Source organism: Sciurus vulgaris (assembly GCF_902686455.1).
Source record: "Sciurus vulgaris genome assembly, chromosome: 5".
Classification (NCBI taxonomy): domain Eukaryota; kingdom Metazoa; phylum Chordata; class Mammalia; order Rodentia; family Sciuridae; genus Sciurus; species Sciurus vulgaris.
Window position 1 is genome coordinate 140,603,671 of NC_136465.1, and position 19,452 is coordinate 140,623,122.

A 19,452-nucleotide genomic window follows, 5' to 3' on the forward strand; every position below is an offset into this window, starting at 1 on the left:
ATTACTATATATGAAATTGACTGGTATAGAGAAGCTCCTTCAAACAAGATCAGAAAGGAAACCCAGAATCATGGGCATTAGAGAGTGAAGATAAAAGTTCAAATCCAAGAACCAAGAAACCAAAAGAAAAAATGGTGCTGTAAATTGGGAAATGGACAGATGAAATTGCCATAGAGAAAAATAAATTGAGATAAACACAGAAAACAACAGTTGGAGAGGAAAATTGATGTTTGGTCTATAGCAGTAGGGATCCATTGGATAATCAAGGAAAAATGTCCTGTGGATAGCTAGACAGGCAAGGAGCTTTGTTTTCACTGTTGTCTACCTGTCACTTTGTATAGTAATGAAATTAATGAGCCTGACTCTTCCTTCTCATGACTAGAAAGATTCAAACATCCTGTTCTCCACTCATGCACAGCAACCACACAATTCTCTTGTCAGTGCAATCAAATCTCTCCAACTTATGAGGAATTCTATAAATGCACCCACTCGTTTCTAGAATAATAAACAGAATGTACTGAGGGGAAAATCCTTCCAAAAAACAGATAATAAGCCTAAGTGGTACTTTTGTTTGTTTCTTGCTTATAACCAGGGCCTTAAATTGTAAAATTGCAGGGACTATATCCACCCTTTTAGCAAATGTGCTTTTATCATAACTGAATTTTATCTTAATAAGATTAAATTGCTTAGAAAAGAAACAAGTAGATACTCAAATATTGAATTACCCAAAAGTTAACAACAAGAGGGCATGTTCAATTCTCTGAATACATTATTTTTTCCTTGGGCATCTTTGCCAAAGATGAAAACAAATTAAAGAATCTTTTAACCAGTTCACGGCATCAAAATAAAACCAAATATGAATGGGATCAAAATCGGAGAGCTGCTTATTTTGAAGATTTCTCATATAAAAGTTGAGAAGAAAGTTAGCTTCCAGGAAGGGGGAAAAAAAAAACTGAATCATAACTTGTGTTTAGTCTTGAACTTAGGAATCAGAACTCAAGAGAGACATGCTGCAAATTTCATAGGATAAATGGATTTCCCTTTAACCACGAAATTGTGCTGTCCACAGCGTGATTGAAAAACTGTTACAAACCTCCAAAGGCTTGCCTTCACCTCTGCCAACCTACCTGGCACCCTCTATGTTTACCAATGCATTGCTCCCTGGGGCCGGCAGCTAGCAAGCTCCTGGGCTCACTGTGGAGCCTTATCTAAATCCTCTGGAAGTTGTGCTGGGGTTTATCTCTGCCCAAAGACCGACATCATTTTCCATATCAAATTCAGACATTCCAATACTGTGAAGATATGGGTGACTTAGCTTTATCATTAAAAGCAGTCCATTATTATTATTACAGGCATTCTATAAAATTAATTACTTGATTAATACCTGGGCAGACAAAATGGCCTTCAGTCAACTAACCTCTTGTTATCAAGACTAAACATTGCATTCAGTGAGAAATGTCAGTAACTTTAATGTTATTCAATAGGGGATACGAATTTGTTCAACATCACAGTAAATCAGATTAAGGAAAATAGATTCTGGTAAAAATTTATCAGAATTTGAGTTATAACTTTGTACATATAAAAGATATTATATATTTTGCTGAAATTTTTGTTAATGAACAGATTTTTAAGAGTTTGGGGGGCAAAGAAGGGTCAATTCCCCATTTTATTTAATTTTAAGATTTTTCTTAAAAGTCTAAAAAAGCCCTCATTTGACATGTGGAATAAGGTTGCCGTGATGACCCAGAATCAGACTCTAGCAAGAAACCCCATTTACTTTGATACACAAATGCTGCATAGTATTGTTCATAATTTGGTTCCTGTATGCTAGTCAAATCTGCCCAAGTGGAATATACTAAGCATTAATGTGTTAAACAGACACCACAGGGATGAATGACTAAGTCTCTCCCTCAATCCAATTAACCAGTCATCCACCCTGGAAAGCCACAGGTCTATTGCTGACCTGTTAATGACTTGAATCACCTTTACAGCAACTTGCCAAGGCATATCTTCCAGTTTGCTCTTTATCAGAAGCAGTGTGGAGAATCCTCAGAAAATTTGGAATGGACCTACCTTTTGACCCAGCTATCCCACTCCTCGGTTTATACCCAAAGGACTTAAAACTAGCATACTACAGTAATGCAGCCACATCAATGTTTATAACAGCTCAATTCACAATAGCTAGATTGTGGAACCAACCTAGATGCCCTTCAACAGATGAGTGGATAAAGAAACACAATGGAATATTAGTCAGTCATAAAGAAGAAAAATATTATGGCATGTGCAAATAAATGGATGGAATTGGAGAATATCATGCTAAGTGAAATAAGCCAATCCCAAAAAACCAAAAGCCAAATGTTTTCCCTGATAAGTGGATGATGATATATAATGGGGGTGGGGGATGGGGAGTAAGAGAAGAATGAAAGAACTTTAGATTATATAGAAGGAAATGAAAAGTGGTGGAATGAGACAGACATCATTCCCTATGTACATATACGATTACACGAATGGTATGAATCTACATCATGTACAACCATAGAAACAAAATGATGTACCCCATCTGTGTACAATGAATCAAAATGCAGTCTGTAAAAAATTTAAAATTTTTATAAAAATTAAAAAAAATAAAGAAACACAAATTGGAAAGTGAAACAACTCTATGTGAGGGGAGAATATGAGATGCCGCCTTAAAAAAGGATTCCTGAAGGCTATTTGGAGAAGGTTACATGAGTTTACTACAAGAAAAGTTCTTTACTACAATTAAAAAAAAAAATCTGAACTGGAGTCATGGCTCAGAGGTAGAGAGCTTGCCTGGTACGTGTGAGGCACTGGGTTTAATCCTCAGCACCACATACAAATAAATAAATACAAGTATTGTGTCCACTTACAACTAAAAACTGTTTTTAAATTTTTTTTAAAATCTAATGTGAATTTTGACAAGTCTGTGTCCTATTGAGAACTTTGTTTAACAAGGTAGTCAGTGGGTTATAAATTAGATTAAAAGGAATCTAAAATACCCAAGGGGAAAAAAAAAATGGACATAAGAGAGGCCAGGAGGAAGAGAACTTGGAATCCCAAAAATGCAGTTTTCACTGCAGCAAGCAGGGCTTCAGAGCACACGAAAACCTCATCTTGCCCTCCTTTGTAATCCAGATACCCTCCTGCTCCACCGAACATGAAGTTGGCATTGCCTCCTGTCTCTTTCTAGTTTTTTCTCAGAGTTGCTGTTTCTAAGCTCCCAGGAGAAGATCTTTGTTCTCTCAGCTCTCTCCTCTCCCACCTACACCCCCACACCGTTGAAGCACACAGCACACTGTCAATGAGAAATAAAGGAAAGGTTAAACAACCAGCTGAAGGAGAGCCCACCTCATTCCCTGGGCGGACGGACACCACCAGAGAGGAGTTTTTATTTTGGAGTCAAGTGGCATCCTAGACCTGAGCACTTTGATTATGACTGGGGGACCCCAAGCTACCAACTGTGTGAAAACTTGTACCCCCAAACACATGTATTTTTCCCAAGAAGATTTCACCATTTTTATCATATTTTTCAAAGGACATATGATCAAGATTTAGAACTCCCATTCTGAAGAATGAAGAAATAGAAGTTTGTCTCATACTCAAGAACCAAAAACTGGTAGTGTTTGAAGTCATTTTAGCCTATAATGAGAATTCTTCTTTCTGACTTCTGACTGGTTGGTTTAACCTTAAGCTATACTCTACATGACTTTGTATATTTTTTCAAATTTGTATTTAATGTCCTGTCTCCAGAGGTGACTAATGAGTATATTAATCCACATATTTCCAGAGTTGTTTTTTTTTTTTTCCATTTGCATTCTATAATTTAGAAAAGCCTTTAAAATGCAAGGCTTATTGTTTTTTGCCATCTTTTAGGAAATTATTATCCTTGCATGTTTTAGAAAATTATTTATAAACAGCCTCAAAAGCAAAGCTTTGAAACACAGATTAGTTTTCCTACTACTTAATAGCACAATAATTATTTTCATATTGTATTCTGCATCTTGCAGAATCACTGTTATATAAAAAGATGATGGATTTTTTGGGTAGAAACTGGAAATTGGCAGAAAGCTTCAATAAATAAAAGAATGAAAATTTATAGAGATTATTCATAAAGTTAATTCCATGGACGTTTGTGCATTGCTGAGGCATTCATTTGACAAAATAGAGATATGTCAAAGGTAGAAAGTGCTTGAAGTCTGATTTTTGTAGGGACCATAGCAACAGTATAACCTATGTTGTCTTAAAGTTCTGGGTTAAAATATTTAAGACTAATGTAAAAGTATAAGCTTATATTTCTCAGAGAGGAAAATATAGCAGCCCATCCTGTGAACGAGATGTGAGTTTGAAGTTGTTTTTGAATATGATGAATGAGGATGAAACTAACATATAATGTAAAGCTGCCCTTAAAAGCCAAATCGAGGCCAAAACACTGGTGAGTTATACCCTGGATTAAACCACATCCCCAAGCAGTAACCTACCAAATGTTTGCTAGCCTAGGAGACAGCAGCAACTAACTGAATGGGGAAGAGGAGGAGGGAATCAGAGCTAAGGAGCTAAGACTAACAGACTTAAGGAAACGCCCCTGGAGATAGCATTCCTAAGGACTGTCTGCAAGCTCAAAACATGGCTTCATGGGTTTCCCTCAAACTACCTAATACTCACTGGGCACTGAGTAGGGCATTTTAGGAAATGAAAAAGACAATCATTCTGCCTACCCTCAGTTCTAAATTGAAACCCAGAAGCAGTTTTGGGTTAACTTTCCTTTACTTCTTAGGCATCGACTTACTGTTGGGTTCAATAATATATGTGAGATTGATTTATTAACTCAAAAATAAAAACATTTTTAATAAAGAGTTTTTATACTAGTCTGTTATTTTCTGCCGAAAGCCTTTAAGTTAAATGTTAAAATTCTTATAAAATTCCATCTAATGATCGTTGGATAGCAATAACAATAAGATGAAAACTTTCTGCCACTAGCAGTATTTTGATGAAACTATATTTTATATTAACTAAATCACTCTTGCCACCATTGTATACTGTCATTTATTTGCTTCACTGGATTTAATATAAAATGTTCTGTTCAGAACTTCAAAACTAGATAAGAACTTTTTCCTTCATGTACATTTTTAATACATAAATTTCAACCTAACAACCTAAAGACATATTTGAATTTCTCGAACTATTCAATGTATAGAGGTTTTCTTCTGTAAAATTAAGGTGATAATGGACAATGCTGCTATAAAGATTAAATAATGTATGTAAAACCATAGCACAGTTATTGGTATATAATAAGTAGGACTTCAATAAATTTTAGTATAATCCAAAACATATTTCAAGAGATTTGCTCATGAATGTTGAAATACATTTCTGCATATATTGTAAATGACTAACTCTGTAATGTTTTTTCTTAGTATATACCAAATTTTAAATTTTTGGATATTCTATAAAGTGAATTTTTTAACATGAACATTCAATGCACATAATTCTACTTATTTAAAATAGCTGTGTCTTTACATTATTGTCAGCTAATCAGGTTCTCCTATGAGTATACAAAATAATCACATTAAGGGATTCTTTGTTTTTGAGATGGTCTCACCAAGTGGCCCAGACTAACCTTGAACTTGGGATCCTCCTGCCTCAGCCTCTGAAGTAGTTAGGATCAAAGGTGTGCATACCACACCTGGCAAGGGGTTATTTTATTCTATCTAGAAGTGTCAGTAAATTGTGAGGAAACTTCTGTTAATTATATTGTATTCAACATAGCATATTCTAAATTAAAATTAAGCTATTTCAGAAGACCCACTGAAAGCAAATCTGGAAAGCAACAGCACTTAAAAAAAAAGTAACAAAATAAAAATTTTCCAGTGATTTTAAATTACCTTCCAAGTTGCACCATTTCAAATTGCTTCCTGTAATTCCATATCCCTATCTCTTTAACTTCTTTTGATTAAACAATGTTCCTTTGCGTTGACTATTTTCTTTTTGTGAATCTGTCAGATCTCTCCATCTTGTCTTGTGTAATTTAAGAGACTTTTATGTAGCTCTCTGAGAGACTATCACAAAAATCCAACTGGAAGAATAATTTACAAGGTTCAAAATGAAGGGTCATTATTAAAGCGTCTTGCCTGCAATGAATACTGGGCCCTCTCGTTCATGCATGGCAGGATTTTTAACTACAGGAGCAGAGGTAGAAGCTTTTAAATGAACTATTATGAATAATATCATTGGGTTACATGAGCTACTTTAATTTGCATTTTTTTAAAAAAACATGCATTGTTTAATGAGATTGGAGAACTATAAGGAAGCATGTCTTTGGGTATGGACTTATCTCTAAGTCCATTCACACAAGTGTTTCTGTGCCTGAAAGCACATTGTCAAAAGTCGTAATTTCATATGTCCTTAGGTTAATGTCATATATCCAGTCATCAGTTAGGATAGTATGCGGAGTGAATATTCAATGCTGTAAAGCTACATGCAGAAGGAGAGCAAACAAAAGAGTGGGTTTTCTCAGTTTTGAAGAGAGGTTAATTTTAAGTGCTTTTACTTTATCAAAGTACTCCTGACTTGTATTCAACAATCATTGGCACTAATGATGTTTATGTGGCTTGGAGAAAATTATACTTTTTCTTATCATTTCAGTGCCCAATATCTTTTTTTTTATTACAACAGACAAATCTAATTACTTCTGATTAATCTCAATAGCACTGATTTGAATCATGAATAATTCCTTTCTAGTCAAAGCAAAACCCTAAAGGTTTCAAAGAAACTTTATTTTTTATAAGCATATTGTGTAGAGATGCCAAATAAAAATGTATTAACTTTTAGCAGATGGACAACTGTAATAGGGAACTAAAGGTTTATTTGAGTATATTTATTATATATGCTTTATTATTTTAAACAGAGCCTATAAATCTGATGTGTCTCCTCTTGCCTAATGTCTTCCTTCTTTCAATCCCTCCATATGTTCACTGAACACCTCTGTGTATCCATGTGCATATTTTACATGTCCCCATCATATACCCTTGGCACTACCCACAATAGTGAGTCCTGTGCCTTGAAGATAAAGAAATAATAACTAACATTAATTGTGCTCTTGCTATGTGCTCTTTGCCATTCTAAGATTTTTGGGATTATTAGTTCCTTAATAAAGGTGATAAACAGATAAAATGGACACCACTATAATCTTCACTTTATAATGGAGGAAAAAGAAACTCAGAATTAAACAATTCTACTAGAATCACACAGTGGCTAAGGGGCTATGCATGAACCTGGTTTAGGAGCTCCTGAACATACTACTACTTCCCTACCTCTGGAGACCCCTGATGTACATCACCCATGATTGATATTCAGAGACTAAGAACTTACACCTCGACTTCGCTACCATTATAATATTACCCTTGTTTTTCTGTTTATATGATTAATATCTGCTCCTCCTTCATGCCAGAACATATTAAGATAATACCTAGTATTCCATAGATGAATAACAGCAGCTAACATTTATCAAGCTTTTGCTTTGCCAGGTACTACATCTTATTATTCCACCTCCTAAGGACTCTCTGAGGTTTCTTCTGATTTACCTCCACTTTACGTAAGAGGAAACTGAGGTTGGATGACTCGACTATGATCACACAACTAGTAAATTATGAGGGCAGGATTTAAACTCAGTGATCAAACCACAGAGCGATGCTCTGATAAATGAAGGGATTAATTATTGGAAATCTATCTTGGAGCAACAGGGAAAACAATCAGAAGGAAATGACAGTAGAAAATATATAGAAGGGCAGAGTGGAAAAGATGGAAGCACTCCAGACAAAGGAAAAAATGTGAATAAAATACCATAGAACGGTGTACCCGGAGCATAATAAGTGCTCACTAAATGCAAAGGAAGGAATGGACATCCTTATAGTCCACAGGTTGGAAGGTTCTGCACTTCTAGTGCTATGACTAATGCTCTGTGTGCATGTTGTTCTTTTTCTTTCAGTGCCACCGTGGGCCTTAATCGCCATAGCCATAGTTGCGGTCCTTTTAGTTCTGACCTGCTGCTTTTGTATCTGTAAGAAATGTTTGTTCAAAAAGAAAAACAAGAAGAAGGGAAAGGAAAAGGGAGGAAAGAATGCCATTAACATGAAAGATGTGAAAGACTTAGGGAAGACCATGAAAGATCAGGTAATGTACATATCTGCTATTTATCCATGGACTCTGTCAGAAATTACTAAATGGTTTACTATTTTGTGCCAGGTGATTATAGAAATAACTTGTGACCACATGTCATTGTTGTAGCAATGCTTCACAATTCTTTCAGTCTGCTCAACATCCTAACATGTCAAGGAAACATTTGGCAGATTTTTCTCTTGTCCTTGAGCATATTCAGGAGAAGAGGGCATCCACCACCATGGGACACCACACCATGGGTGCAACATATGAAATGATGCCTTGATATTTTATTTCATCTGTTTAGCAATATTAACAGCTTTGCAAAAACAGGAAAAAAGAGTATCTGCATGATTTCCCTCTTGGGAAAGGGATTTTTTCAGCTTTCTCACTGTTCATAGTGACTGTTAAATAACTGGGTTTCAGAGCTCTCCAGCATGCTCAGTGAAAGTTGCCATTTCTTACATATCCATTCAACCCAGAAATTAGTGCTCAAGAGTAATGACTTATTTAGGGGAAGGGAAATACGAACCAGTACTGAAGAACAGAACAGAATTCGAAAAAATTCTTGTCTCCTCCCTTATGAACAGTTAAAGTCACAATGCTGATTATAAAATCCACTGGGCTGGATTGTCTTCCTAAGTCTAAAGAAGTTGTTTGGATTTCCTTTATGTTGCTGTCTGTTTTCAACTAAATTAACTGGACAATTTAGTTCAAGATAAAGTCTTCTACTAATAATGATAATATATGCCTCTTCCTTTTTCAAATAATATTCACAGTGAATATTTCCAAAGAATATTTAACTCGTATAAAAATGGAAATGTAGAGATTTTGTAATAGAAAAGACATTTGCAGTTATCAGTGTTTCCCATCAGATAATTCAAAGCGATCGATTCCCATAGCAAACTTTGTGGGCAGTTTTATCAATTCATCTTATGGTATTAATTACTATCAACTGAACTTGCAAATCTGTGAATCTCCTTAAGAACAGTTGGATCCAGTGTTAGGACAAGCATTTTAAGAACATTTGCAGAGTTTTCTACGTAGCCACATACTCAGTTTAAGTTTTAAACAATTTTTCTTGAAGACACTGTAATATCTGTTAACACGGATTTCCTGCAGGCTTGTTTTTCACTCCCTGCACTTTTGCTGGGTTTCAGAGTCAGGGGAAGGCGCAGTGCCTGTCCTCATGCTCAGAGAGCTTGGCCTGAGCTCAGGGAAGCAAGGGGTCAATTTTTCTGACAGTTTCTAATCATAGGTACAGAAGCTCATACACATGTGTTCAAGGACAGATGTCTAAGAAGGGTTTTTCTTGGTTAATTTGTTAAATAGAAACTGAAATTTTTCATGTCTTGCTTTATTTTAACAGTTACCATAGCAAGCAGAATTTGATAGATTTCTTTAAACATTTTAAGGACATTAAGTATGGAAATAATCTCCTAGATGGAAATGGACTGAACTAATATGTATGTTATTTTAGCACTATCTGGGAAAACAATAATTTACGTATACAATGCTATCATTTTCATAATTACCATAAAATTTAAATGTGATTTCCTTGTGTCCTGGGATTTTTTTTAAAAAAGCACTAAATAATATTAAGTTATAACTACAGCATTTCTTCATAGAATAAGAATCTCTATTTTTATTTGTGGAATTTGTTCTGTATGACATAAGATTATAATTTATAGCATAGTGGTGGTGTTTATTACCCGTTATAACCTGGATAAATGACCAAGACCTCCAATAAAGATTTCATGGTGGTAAATCTTTCGTAAATCACCCATTGCTTTAGAAGGGAGGGATAGAAAAAAAAATTGTCAAATGAGGAAGTTTTAAATAATATGTTACTGAAAAGTATTTAGAATTTTGACCACTCAAAAAGGTATTTTTATTCATTTTAAGTCCACTTAGGACTTTAGATCTTATTTTTAAGTTAAGAACAATTAAGTATACAAATAAAATGTACTTTGGACAAGTAAGAACAGGTCTCATTGATAAGCAATTATATAACAGTAGCTTATGCTACTATTTGAGTCTGATCAAAGTCATTAATAATAGGTTCTAACACTCTATAAAGAAGAAGGCTAAAGAAGAAAAATAGAATATGCAGATTTTAGGAGGATCATATGTAACCTGTTGATCATTGAATAATCTGAATTCAAATTAGCATAAACACAAATTAAAATTATTTTTAAAAAATTACATTTCCAAAATATTTTAAGCAGGATATTGAATTGACCATGGGGGAGACAAATGAAGATAGTTTATGCCTTTCTCACTTAAAAGCAAGATAGCTCTGAGTGGTTTTTAGATATTTCTTACACTCTTCAGGCTTTAAGGAAATTAGTGGTTCCTATTTCAATCCATATCAGACTCACAGAAATTCAAATTGCAGTGTTCATAGCTACATGTCTCTATTAGTATAGTTTTACAAACATGCAAGAATTTTAAAACATTCAGCGATAACTGCAAAAGTAACTGTAGATAACACATGTACGTTGTATAAGACACATGTGTGCCTTGAATCTTGAGAACACTAAACATGTGGAGGGGAGGATCTCGGTGTAGTTATAGGTCTGGGAAGGTCATTTCTCCATGGTACTCACTAATGTGTGTGGATATTTTAATTTTTATTTCTTCCTTCTATGTCCTCCTTATCTGTGTTGTGTCTCATGACTGTTCTGGACTGTCCCTTGCGGTAGGTTTCCTCTACTACTTAGACATCCCTAGTCAATGCTGAGGTATATCTGTGGCCTAGCAGTTGGGGCTCCCCAGCTGAGGGCATACCATTCTGACACACATCAAAAGGCTGAACTAAACTGATTTTTCAGAGATAACATGTTTTCGTTTGAAACATCTCTGACATAGATTAAATACAACAATATTAGAAAGCTCAACTTCTAAATGGTGGACTTAGAATGAAAATTCAGTCGCTTATGCTACCTTCTTAGTGAGCCTTATCAAATCCCAAACAGAACAATGTTGACTTAGAATGAACAAATGCTCCTTCTGATGATTGTGAACTAAGCACCTTGTAAATGTCAATGCAAACCATAAACATGTGCAATAAACCTTTGAAATTTAAAAGTCCTCATGTCCCCAGCACAGCTTTTGCTGTTACAATTTATCAAAGCTAAGAATTGCTGGGTTTACAATCTTTTTCTTCCAAATTTTGTCCCGGCTGGGTGGGGAATATTGCTCTGGAGATATTATAATAGCTGCTGATTTAATAGGTCAGAATTTAATGCAATGGTACAGAAAATGTCTTCCTTAAGTTCAGCCTTTGGGACAGGAATAGACTTAATCTCCTCAGTGATGAACAGTAGCACTGAGAAATTATCAAAAATTTAGCCCTATTTCATGGAAAATAATTGCAGAGATGGTCCTGCACCTTCTATTTCAGCAAAAAACCACTTAGGGAGAAGGAGATATAATATCTTGGCTGTTTCAAATTGTACTGAGCTGAAACATGATATATAAATTGTCAGTTCTGAAAGAGACTGTTAAAAAAGTATTTTAATTCATGAATTTTTTATTGTGATGATAGAGTAACAGATTTTTCAAACAGATATATGCATTTATTATTTTATTATTTTAAAAATAAAAATCTTACAAGAAAGCAAATTACATTAATTTAATTTTCTAAGCACATTTTCTTTGACATCGCTAAAGACTTATAAATAGCAAATTTTCAAAGGGCTTTAGGAACCCACTTCCTAAAGTTCCCTAATTAATTCAATAGTCTTTTCGTGTCACTTCTCTAGAGTCCATTAATGTCCACCACCCATCATCACCTCTCAAGTTAAAAGATCAGTGTAAATTCTTAAATTTTAAATTGTTTTCTGCTTTTGGCTATCAGTAAATCAGCATCTTAATATTCAAGGGAATATCCAAGTATAAATGAAACTTACTAAATTAAATGGTGTGTGGCTAACAAAATTTGAAAAGATTTCTAAACAAATGTATATTTTAGTGGTAATTTTCAATTTCCACACACATTGTAGGCTACTGAGAAATTTCAACAAGCACAAAGGGGCAGCACCTCTGACCACAGCTCAGTTCTCTGGTTATATGATCTTCTCACCTAAGAGTGGAATTCATTAATTCCATTAATTTCATTAATTTCAATAATTTCATTATTCTATGAATCTAGGAAGCATCTAATTCTCCACTTTTTAGTGAGGTGGAGGGAAAGAAATGGGGAAATCCGGTAAATTCAGGGACTATGTTGCCATTTTAAAGCACCACTGAGTGTCTCTGTGCAAGTGAGTGAGTGCTTAGAGAATCTATCTCCTGAAAATGATGAGCACAACTGAGAAAAAGACCATGTAGTTTTGCCAATGGGTATAGCAAGGTGGTAAAGCTATGGTCTGACAACTCTGAGAGCTATATAAAGCCTGGTTATGCGTTTTGCATTTGAGTTCTGTAAGAATTCTCAGATTCAGTTTAAGAGCTGACAATAGTTAAGAGTCCTTTGCATTGTCAGACATATATCACTCATCTGTCTTACCTTGATTTCTTTGAGATTCTACTGTAATATATATACATCCACATACATACCCATGTGTGCATGCACACAAGCCATGAAAACACCATAAGCAAAAAACGAGGAAACAATACTTGCTACATTTAGCAACAACAGTATCAAGACCACTAAACTGCAAAGAACTTCTACACAGCAATAAGAAAAAAGCAAACATCCCAATGGAAAAAAAAATTGCAAAGAATATATATAGGCAGTCCCCATAAGAAAAGATGCAAATGGCCAATATTAGGATTTACATCAGGGAGATATAACTTCTCATAATTTTAACTTTAAATAATCATATGTTTCTAATTGGTCTAATTCATTTAAAGCAATAAGAGTATATACATCCTCAGAAAACTTTGAATATTAATAACCAAATATTAACATTTGAATTTTGGCAAAAGTTTTGCATATTAGGAAAATACATTCTACATTTTGATTTTTAAAAGAAAGGAGCATTTGGATGCATTATGTGATATTGGGCTTTCTAGTATTTCAATTTACATTGCATTTATATTGCATTTATATTGCATATATTGCATTTATATTGGAGTAATAAAGATATTTCATTGGTCAGAATGAATTTTGAGGGTTTGATACCATGATTCTTATTCTCATGCAAAATAAATTTTATACTAATTTGAGTTTTTGACAAAATTGCAAGCATAACTTTTTATCTTTTGATAATCAAATTGACTCTTAAATCAATTTAATTCAGCCTAGCTTTCTGTGGAGCTGTTATGAAAATAAAATGGTGAACTTCAACTAGAAGTAAACTTTTCTCTAAACATGCATTTGCTGATGGCATGTTTTTTTTCCTCTTTCTCCTTAACAATTACAAATGTATATACACAACAAAGGGAATGAAAATTATCTAAAGATCGCCTACTTATCTTTTCCGTAGGAAGTAAGGCAAGAAAAGACCATGCATTTCATATCAATTACTCCACTGCATGAAACAATGATGTTTTACATGATGCTGAGCATCTTTTTAAACCACAAGAATGTGAAACCTGGCCTGGTTATTAGCATGTTTATCACATTAGAAAGAAAGAAACAGTTTTATCAAAGCTAAATACAATTTAAAGTTGATATTTTCTTTGCAACAATTTTACATTTTTGCTTGCAATATTCTGAGGGGCTTCTTTCATTGCTTCCATGTTGCTTGCTGATTGGGAAAAAAAAAAATTCCGTGCACTAATGGAATTTAAAAAATATGTAAGCAGCAAATGTGAATGTGTGTCAGACAAACAGGTTTCTAGCATCTTAGTGCTTGCTTTCTAACAGCTTGGAAGTATGACTATAGGACAAGCTTAATTTGGATTTTGATGAAAATTCATTCTAATTCACATATGACCCCTTTTCCAACTCATAGGCCCTTAAGGATGATGATGCTGAAACTGGATTGACTGATGGGGAAGAAAAAGAAGAACCCAAAGAAGAGGAGAAACTGGGGAAACTTCAATATTCACTGGATTATGATTTCCAGAATAACCAGGTCTGAGGGGAAAAATGTCTTCTAATTCCATTACATTTTCTGAAATTACCAAGTAGAAATTGAAGCAAGATACTTCTTAAAACATTTCATTTGCTGGGAGGGAAAATGCAATTATCAAAGCTATTGATGAAATAATTTCTAAGTACAGGCAGTCCCCTACTTGCTAATTTAACTTCTGGTAATTAGAATTCACAGTATTCAACCGATTACATCTACTTATGGCACTTCCAGCAAGCAGGCAGAATACAAATTAACTTGAAGCAGTCAGTCTGCTACCCAGAGCTCCCAGTCACTCTTGCCCTGACAGGTCCCTCAGCCTGAGCTAGAAAAACCTTCCTTGGACTATGTGGGTCTAATCCAAATTAGGGGCCTTTGGGTTGGGCTACTATTTAAAATAGTAAAACAGTTTGATAAGGAATCACAGATGGAAAATTAAAAATGGTCCATGAATTTTATAAGTACAAATACATTATATATGTCATGATATGAAGTGAAACTTACAGTACTAATTGGATTGTAATTCTGGAAAAGTAGAAAGACCCGCTTTATTTCTAGTGCCCTTCAATGTGGCCCGAAAGTGAAAAAAAAAAAAAAAAAAACCTACAAAACAGGCATTCCTACTTTAATTTCTCAAAATGTGGGAATGTGTCATTTAGATGAATGATAATAGAGCTACCCTTTATCCACTGCCTGTTATCAAGGTAGCTCAGAAATATGTCTCTGAAGGATTTCTAGGACCCATGATCTTGATGGAGATGATCCTGAATGTTCTGAATTGTTAAAGAAATTAACAATCACAGTTGGGGGTGTTGATCTCCAGCCAAGCCAAAAAGAAAAGGAAGGAAGGAAGGGCAGAAAGTAAAGAAAGAAAGGAGGGAAGAAAGAAAGAGAAAGGGGGGGGGGGGAGAAGGAAGGAAGGAAATTAATAAGCTAGATAAGAATTAGTGGAAGAAACTAAATTCAAAATTAGGTTGGTACGAATCTTTTTAACATAACCATTCTCTAGCTAGGTGAATTCAAATCTCTCCAGCACAGATTGCTTCTTCACTCATTATTTCAGGGAATGAAGAACTAATATCTATAAATACAACTGCTACTAATACAGCATGTGCTAATGATACCCAGTTTGACGAGCAATGAATGATAAATGAGTCAAACATGAACGCTCAGCTTCGATGAACAAGGGCAAAGTCAAATTTCTTAGTAGTTGCAGAAATTCTTTGTTTTATTTAGGAATGGACAGGTCAAATAATGCTTTCAACTTCTGAGGGCTCTCCATGAAGGATGTGTGAATAATGTCATATGAAAAATATTTTTATTTGATCAGCTCCATTACAGCCCTGGTTAGTTATTTCATAATACTTTCTAGAAATCTGCATATTGGATTATAGGTATGGACTTATAATGATGGATTTATACAAGTTTATAGTTACCATTTACAGTCAGTTAAATATGGCATTCAAGGTCATTTCTATGTCTTCTACCAAAATTTTAGCACCAGGACTTGATTAGGAGCAAAATCTCCTATTATCTATGTACTCCAGGAAAGGTAAAGGTCAACTTACACTGCGAAAACTAAAAGACAACCCTAAAATATCCTAAATAATAAGCTTTGGAGGTGGAAAGAAATGTGATATTTATCTGTTAGGCAGAAGTCAAAGGGAGGTTGGAGGAAGTAACTTCATCCCTTATTAACAAATATCTTAAAATCTCTAAAATAAAAAATATTCTACTTTTAAAGAATTTCATTATATTTCTAGTGCTTTCACTGCCCAAAAGAAAATTGGTTATAAAAAGCAACAAGAAATAAAACCTTACTTCACATTGTCACAAAAAGGCAAATACCAAATACAAATTTAGCAAGAGTCATATTACTTGCTTCACCAATCATGTCTTTATTATCTAAAGCCACTTTAGCTATTCTTGGACCATCTTTCTCTGTTTTGTGTACCTACAATCCAGCAATCATTGCCACTGTTGTAAGACGGTGGCACAAAACGGATAGTGAAACTTAAAATGGAAACAGCATACTCATTCAGGGTATGATCCAGGTTAAAAACTGAGACAGCTAGCCAAAATGCACTTAAGACTATGACAGGGAAGTTTTTCAGAAAATGGGTGTAATTTTTTAAAGGGAGTAAATTAGCCTTTTCATTCTACTAAGTAAAAAGTCACAGAATCAGATGTTCAGGCTCTTCAGTGGAAGCCTGTGGTGTGACTGCGTTTGCAGGACAGTATGTCCCTTGAATCACAAAAGTTCTACTTTTGTTTCCCATGTGGATTTATACCAGTCTGCTGACATAAAATCTCTGGTGGCAGAACAGCTGGAATAGTCCACTCACACCTTTTTTCTTTGCAAAAAAAATTAACAATACCATAATTTCTAATATTCATAATGATATTTAGTCTTAGTAAGAAAACAGATTTCAACAAATGCAAATATGTCTGTTGTATTTGGACAAAACAGTACCATTGTTATTTAACATGAAAACCATACCTGTCATCTCCCCTTCCTTTCTATGAAGCTTAAATTATAATTCTTTGTTTCAATGTCCAATGTTTAAGCACAAGAATTATTGGATAATAATCATTCTACTGTAAGTTAAAGTAAAAATTAACTAACACACAGTGAAGATCAACAATGACAGAAACTTGAATATCTTACTTTTTAATCTCAAAATACTACCCAATTTCTAAGAGATTTCTGTTGCTAAACCAAAATAAAAAATTCTATTTAGCTAGTCTGAGACTTTGATAAAGAACAAAATTTTTCTACTTGTAATTACAGACCTGTGATTGTTTAACAATTTATTTCCACTTACAAATCATGCCCGGGAAAGAAAAAACAATGCACAAGAGCTTTTAGCAATTGAAAAGTTATTTGATTGCAACCCTTTTGAAAATATGAATTTCATATTTAACTATAATCAGCAACCTTTTAAAAGCCTCTTTTGTGCTTAAAACTTGGCTTCCTAGAGCCTGCATCTGTCATAATTGGGTTTCTGAAGTCTAGAGAGCTCATTTCATTTGCCTTCTGTGTTCAGATTCACAAGAGAATAAAAGTTTATTGAAAGCAAAGAGGAATGAGGAGAAATCACAATATGCAGCACTGTGAACAAATCAGTCTTTTCCTAAGTGTCACCAACTTTTGTGCCTGTTGTTTTCTGTCATTCATTTCAGCTGTTGGTAGGGATCATCCAGGCTGCTGAACTGCCCGCCTTAGACATGGGGGGCACATCTGACCCTTATGTGAAAGTGTTTCTGCTGCCTGATAAAAAGAAGAAATTCGAGACCAAAGTCCACCGAAAAACCCTGAATCCCGTCTTCAATGAGCAATTTACTTTCAAGGTATTTTTTCATATGTACTTATAAATTTTCCTTTGTTGTTTTAGATAAAAGACTGGTTTTATCCTGACACAGACACACACATGAACATGTATTCAAGAACAATGGTTGTATTCAGAATATTTTCAATTTTTCTCTTCAGTCTAGTGAAGATTCTATACTGTGCTTCAATGTGGTCAAGGTAGGAGTTGGCCATCACGTTTCAGAATGGAAGATAGACTGATAACATGACTATAGTGTCATGGTCACATCTCAAAAGTTAGGTCAATTTCAAATGTGCTCATAGGCTTGAACATACACACCCAGAATAAAGCCAAAGAAAAGAAGTCATTATTTCCCTGAATTTCCAAGTTCCTGAAAATAGATAAACCCTGTTATAATCAGAACAAAGTAAACTCTTTCATGCTTAAATGTACAAATAGATATGACTCTTACTGAAAACTCTATATGTACAGGGGAACTTGAATACCCTAGATCATTTTTCTTATCCATGAGAAGAATATGAACACATGTTTTTCAGCATTTCTAGTATTTTTCCTTTACTCTAGGCTCTTCCCTGATATTCTTCATCTTCTTAAGATATCTCAATTGACAAACAATAACCAAGAGAGATTCTGGCCAAATAATTTATCAGGAAAACAAGCCCTGCATGCCATAGGGATCTTTGTAGCTTTTGGCTCAAAGTCATTCATAAAAACAATTCTTTTGGTGGATGTGTGATTTTTGTAATGCATTACCTAGAATCATACATCTCTGAAAAATGAAATACTTGTGAATATGCCAACAGGTTGATTCAAAATCACCCTGTCTATCAGCCAGGCTTAGCAGTGGCATGAGCCTCTGTTGGCAAACATTCTGGTCTGACGTAACCTGATGGAGCTGAGGGTATGAGCCATTTTCTCAAAATGTGTTTACAATCTTGAGTAGGAACAGTGTCTTTCCATTCGCTCTAACATTTTTCAGGTTTTAAGATAAAAGTTCCTTATTTTATTATGAGCAATATTATTTAAAATCCATCATTCTTTCTATATCCAGAGAGTTAAAGTAGCAGGAAAAAAATCTGAAAATTCTCAACTTAGGAAGAACTAATCATGTGGCCAAAATACCACAAAATATAAAATACTGCAAATAGTAATGAAAAGTATTTTATTTGCCTATACATTCATTTTATTTAGGTCAGCAGTTTCTAGCTAGAATTTAGTAAGCAGAATCATAAATTATTTGAAATAATACTGTAAGACTTTTCTTTGAGTTATCTACATATTTTCTTAAAAATAATTTTGAAATTGTTCATAAGAATAATACAATTTTATTAGTGATGTCTATGACTCCAAGAAGTGTAATTAACATTTCAATTGTCTGTAAACTTTTATAAGTTCCATTTTATTTCATTTTAGCAAGGTTAAGCAAGTCATAAAGAAATTCAAAGTATATTTGGATACATTTAGGAAATATACCAATTTAAAGGAGAACCAGTTAATTTTTCCAGTAGTCATTCGTAGACTACATATCTTGAAATGCCAAGGGCAATATGACATTGGAAGGAAAGTATAAGAGTTTAAATAATTGGCTGTAAAATTGAGTCAACATCTACTGAATACGAACTCAGCATGCCCCAAACTAATGTTATCTTTTTTCCTCCAAAACAAACTCCCTCCTGAATGGAGGTATTAATCAGTAATAAATCCTTAAGTGTCTACTATATGCTAGGTATTGCACATATATTTATATACCCTCAAAGTGGTCCCATGAAATAGATACTATTATTTTCTCATTTTGATAGATGAAGAAGCTGAGGTCTATTCATTTGCCCCAAGTCCTTTGGCCAGAAAGTTGGGAAGCCCAGGTCTCTCTGACTCCAAACCCAGGTTTCTGTTCATTGCTATCTCAGTATAATCATCAAAGAACA

General features: G+C 34.3%; 1 protein-coding gene across 2 annotated transcripts in view; it reads left to right on the forward strand.

Moving 5' to 3' along the window:
• Positions 1 to 19,452, forward strand: part of SYT1 (synaptotagmin 1) — a 344,348-nt gene that overhangs the window by 188,947 nt on the left and 135,949 nt on the right. Inside the window, exons 3-5 of one of the 2 annotated variants that reach the window (XM_079141181.1) lie at positions 8,000 to 8,184; positions 14,076 to 14,198; positions 17,379 to 17,546. In XM_079141181.1, the coding sequence (XP_078997307.1) occupies positions 8,000 to 8,184; positions 14,076 to 14,198; positions 17,379 to 17,546 (476 nt within the window). The remainder of the gene's footprint in view (positions 1 to 7,999; positions 8,185 to 14,075; positions 14,199 to 17,378; positions 17,547 to 19,452) is intronic. The other variant, XM_079141182.1, reaches the window with a different exon arrangement.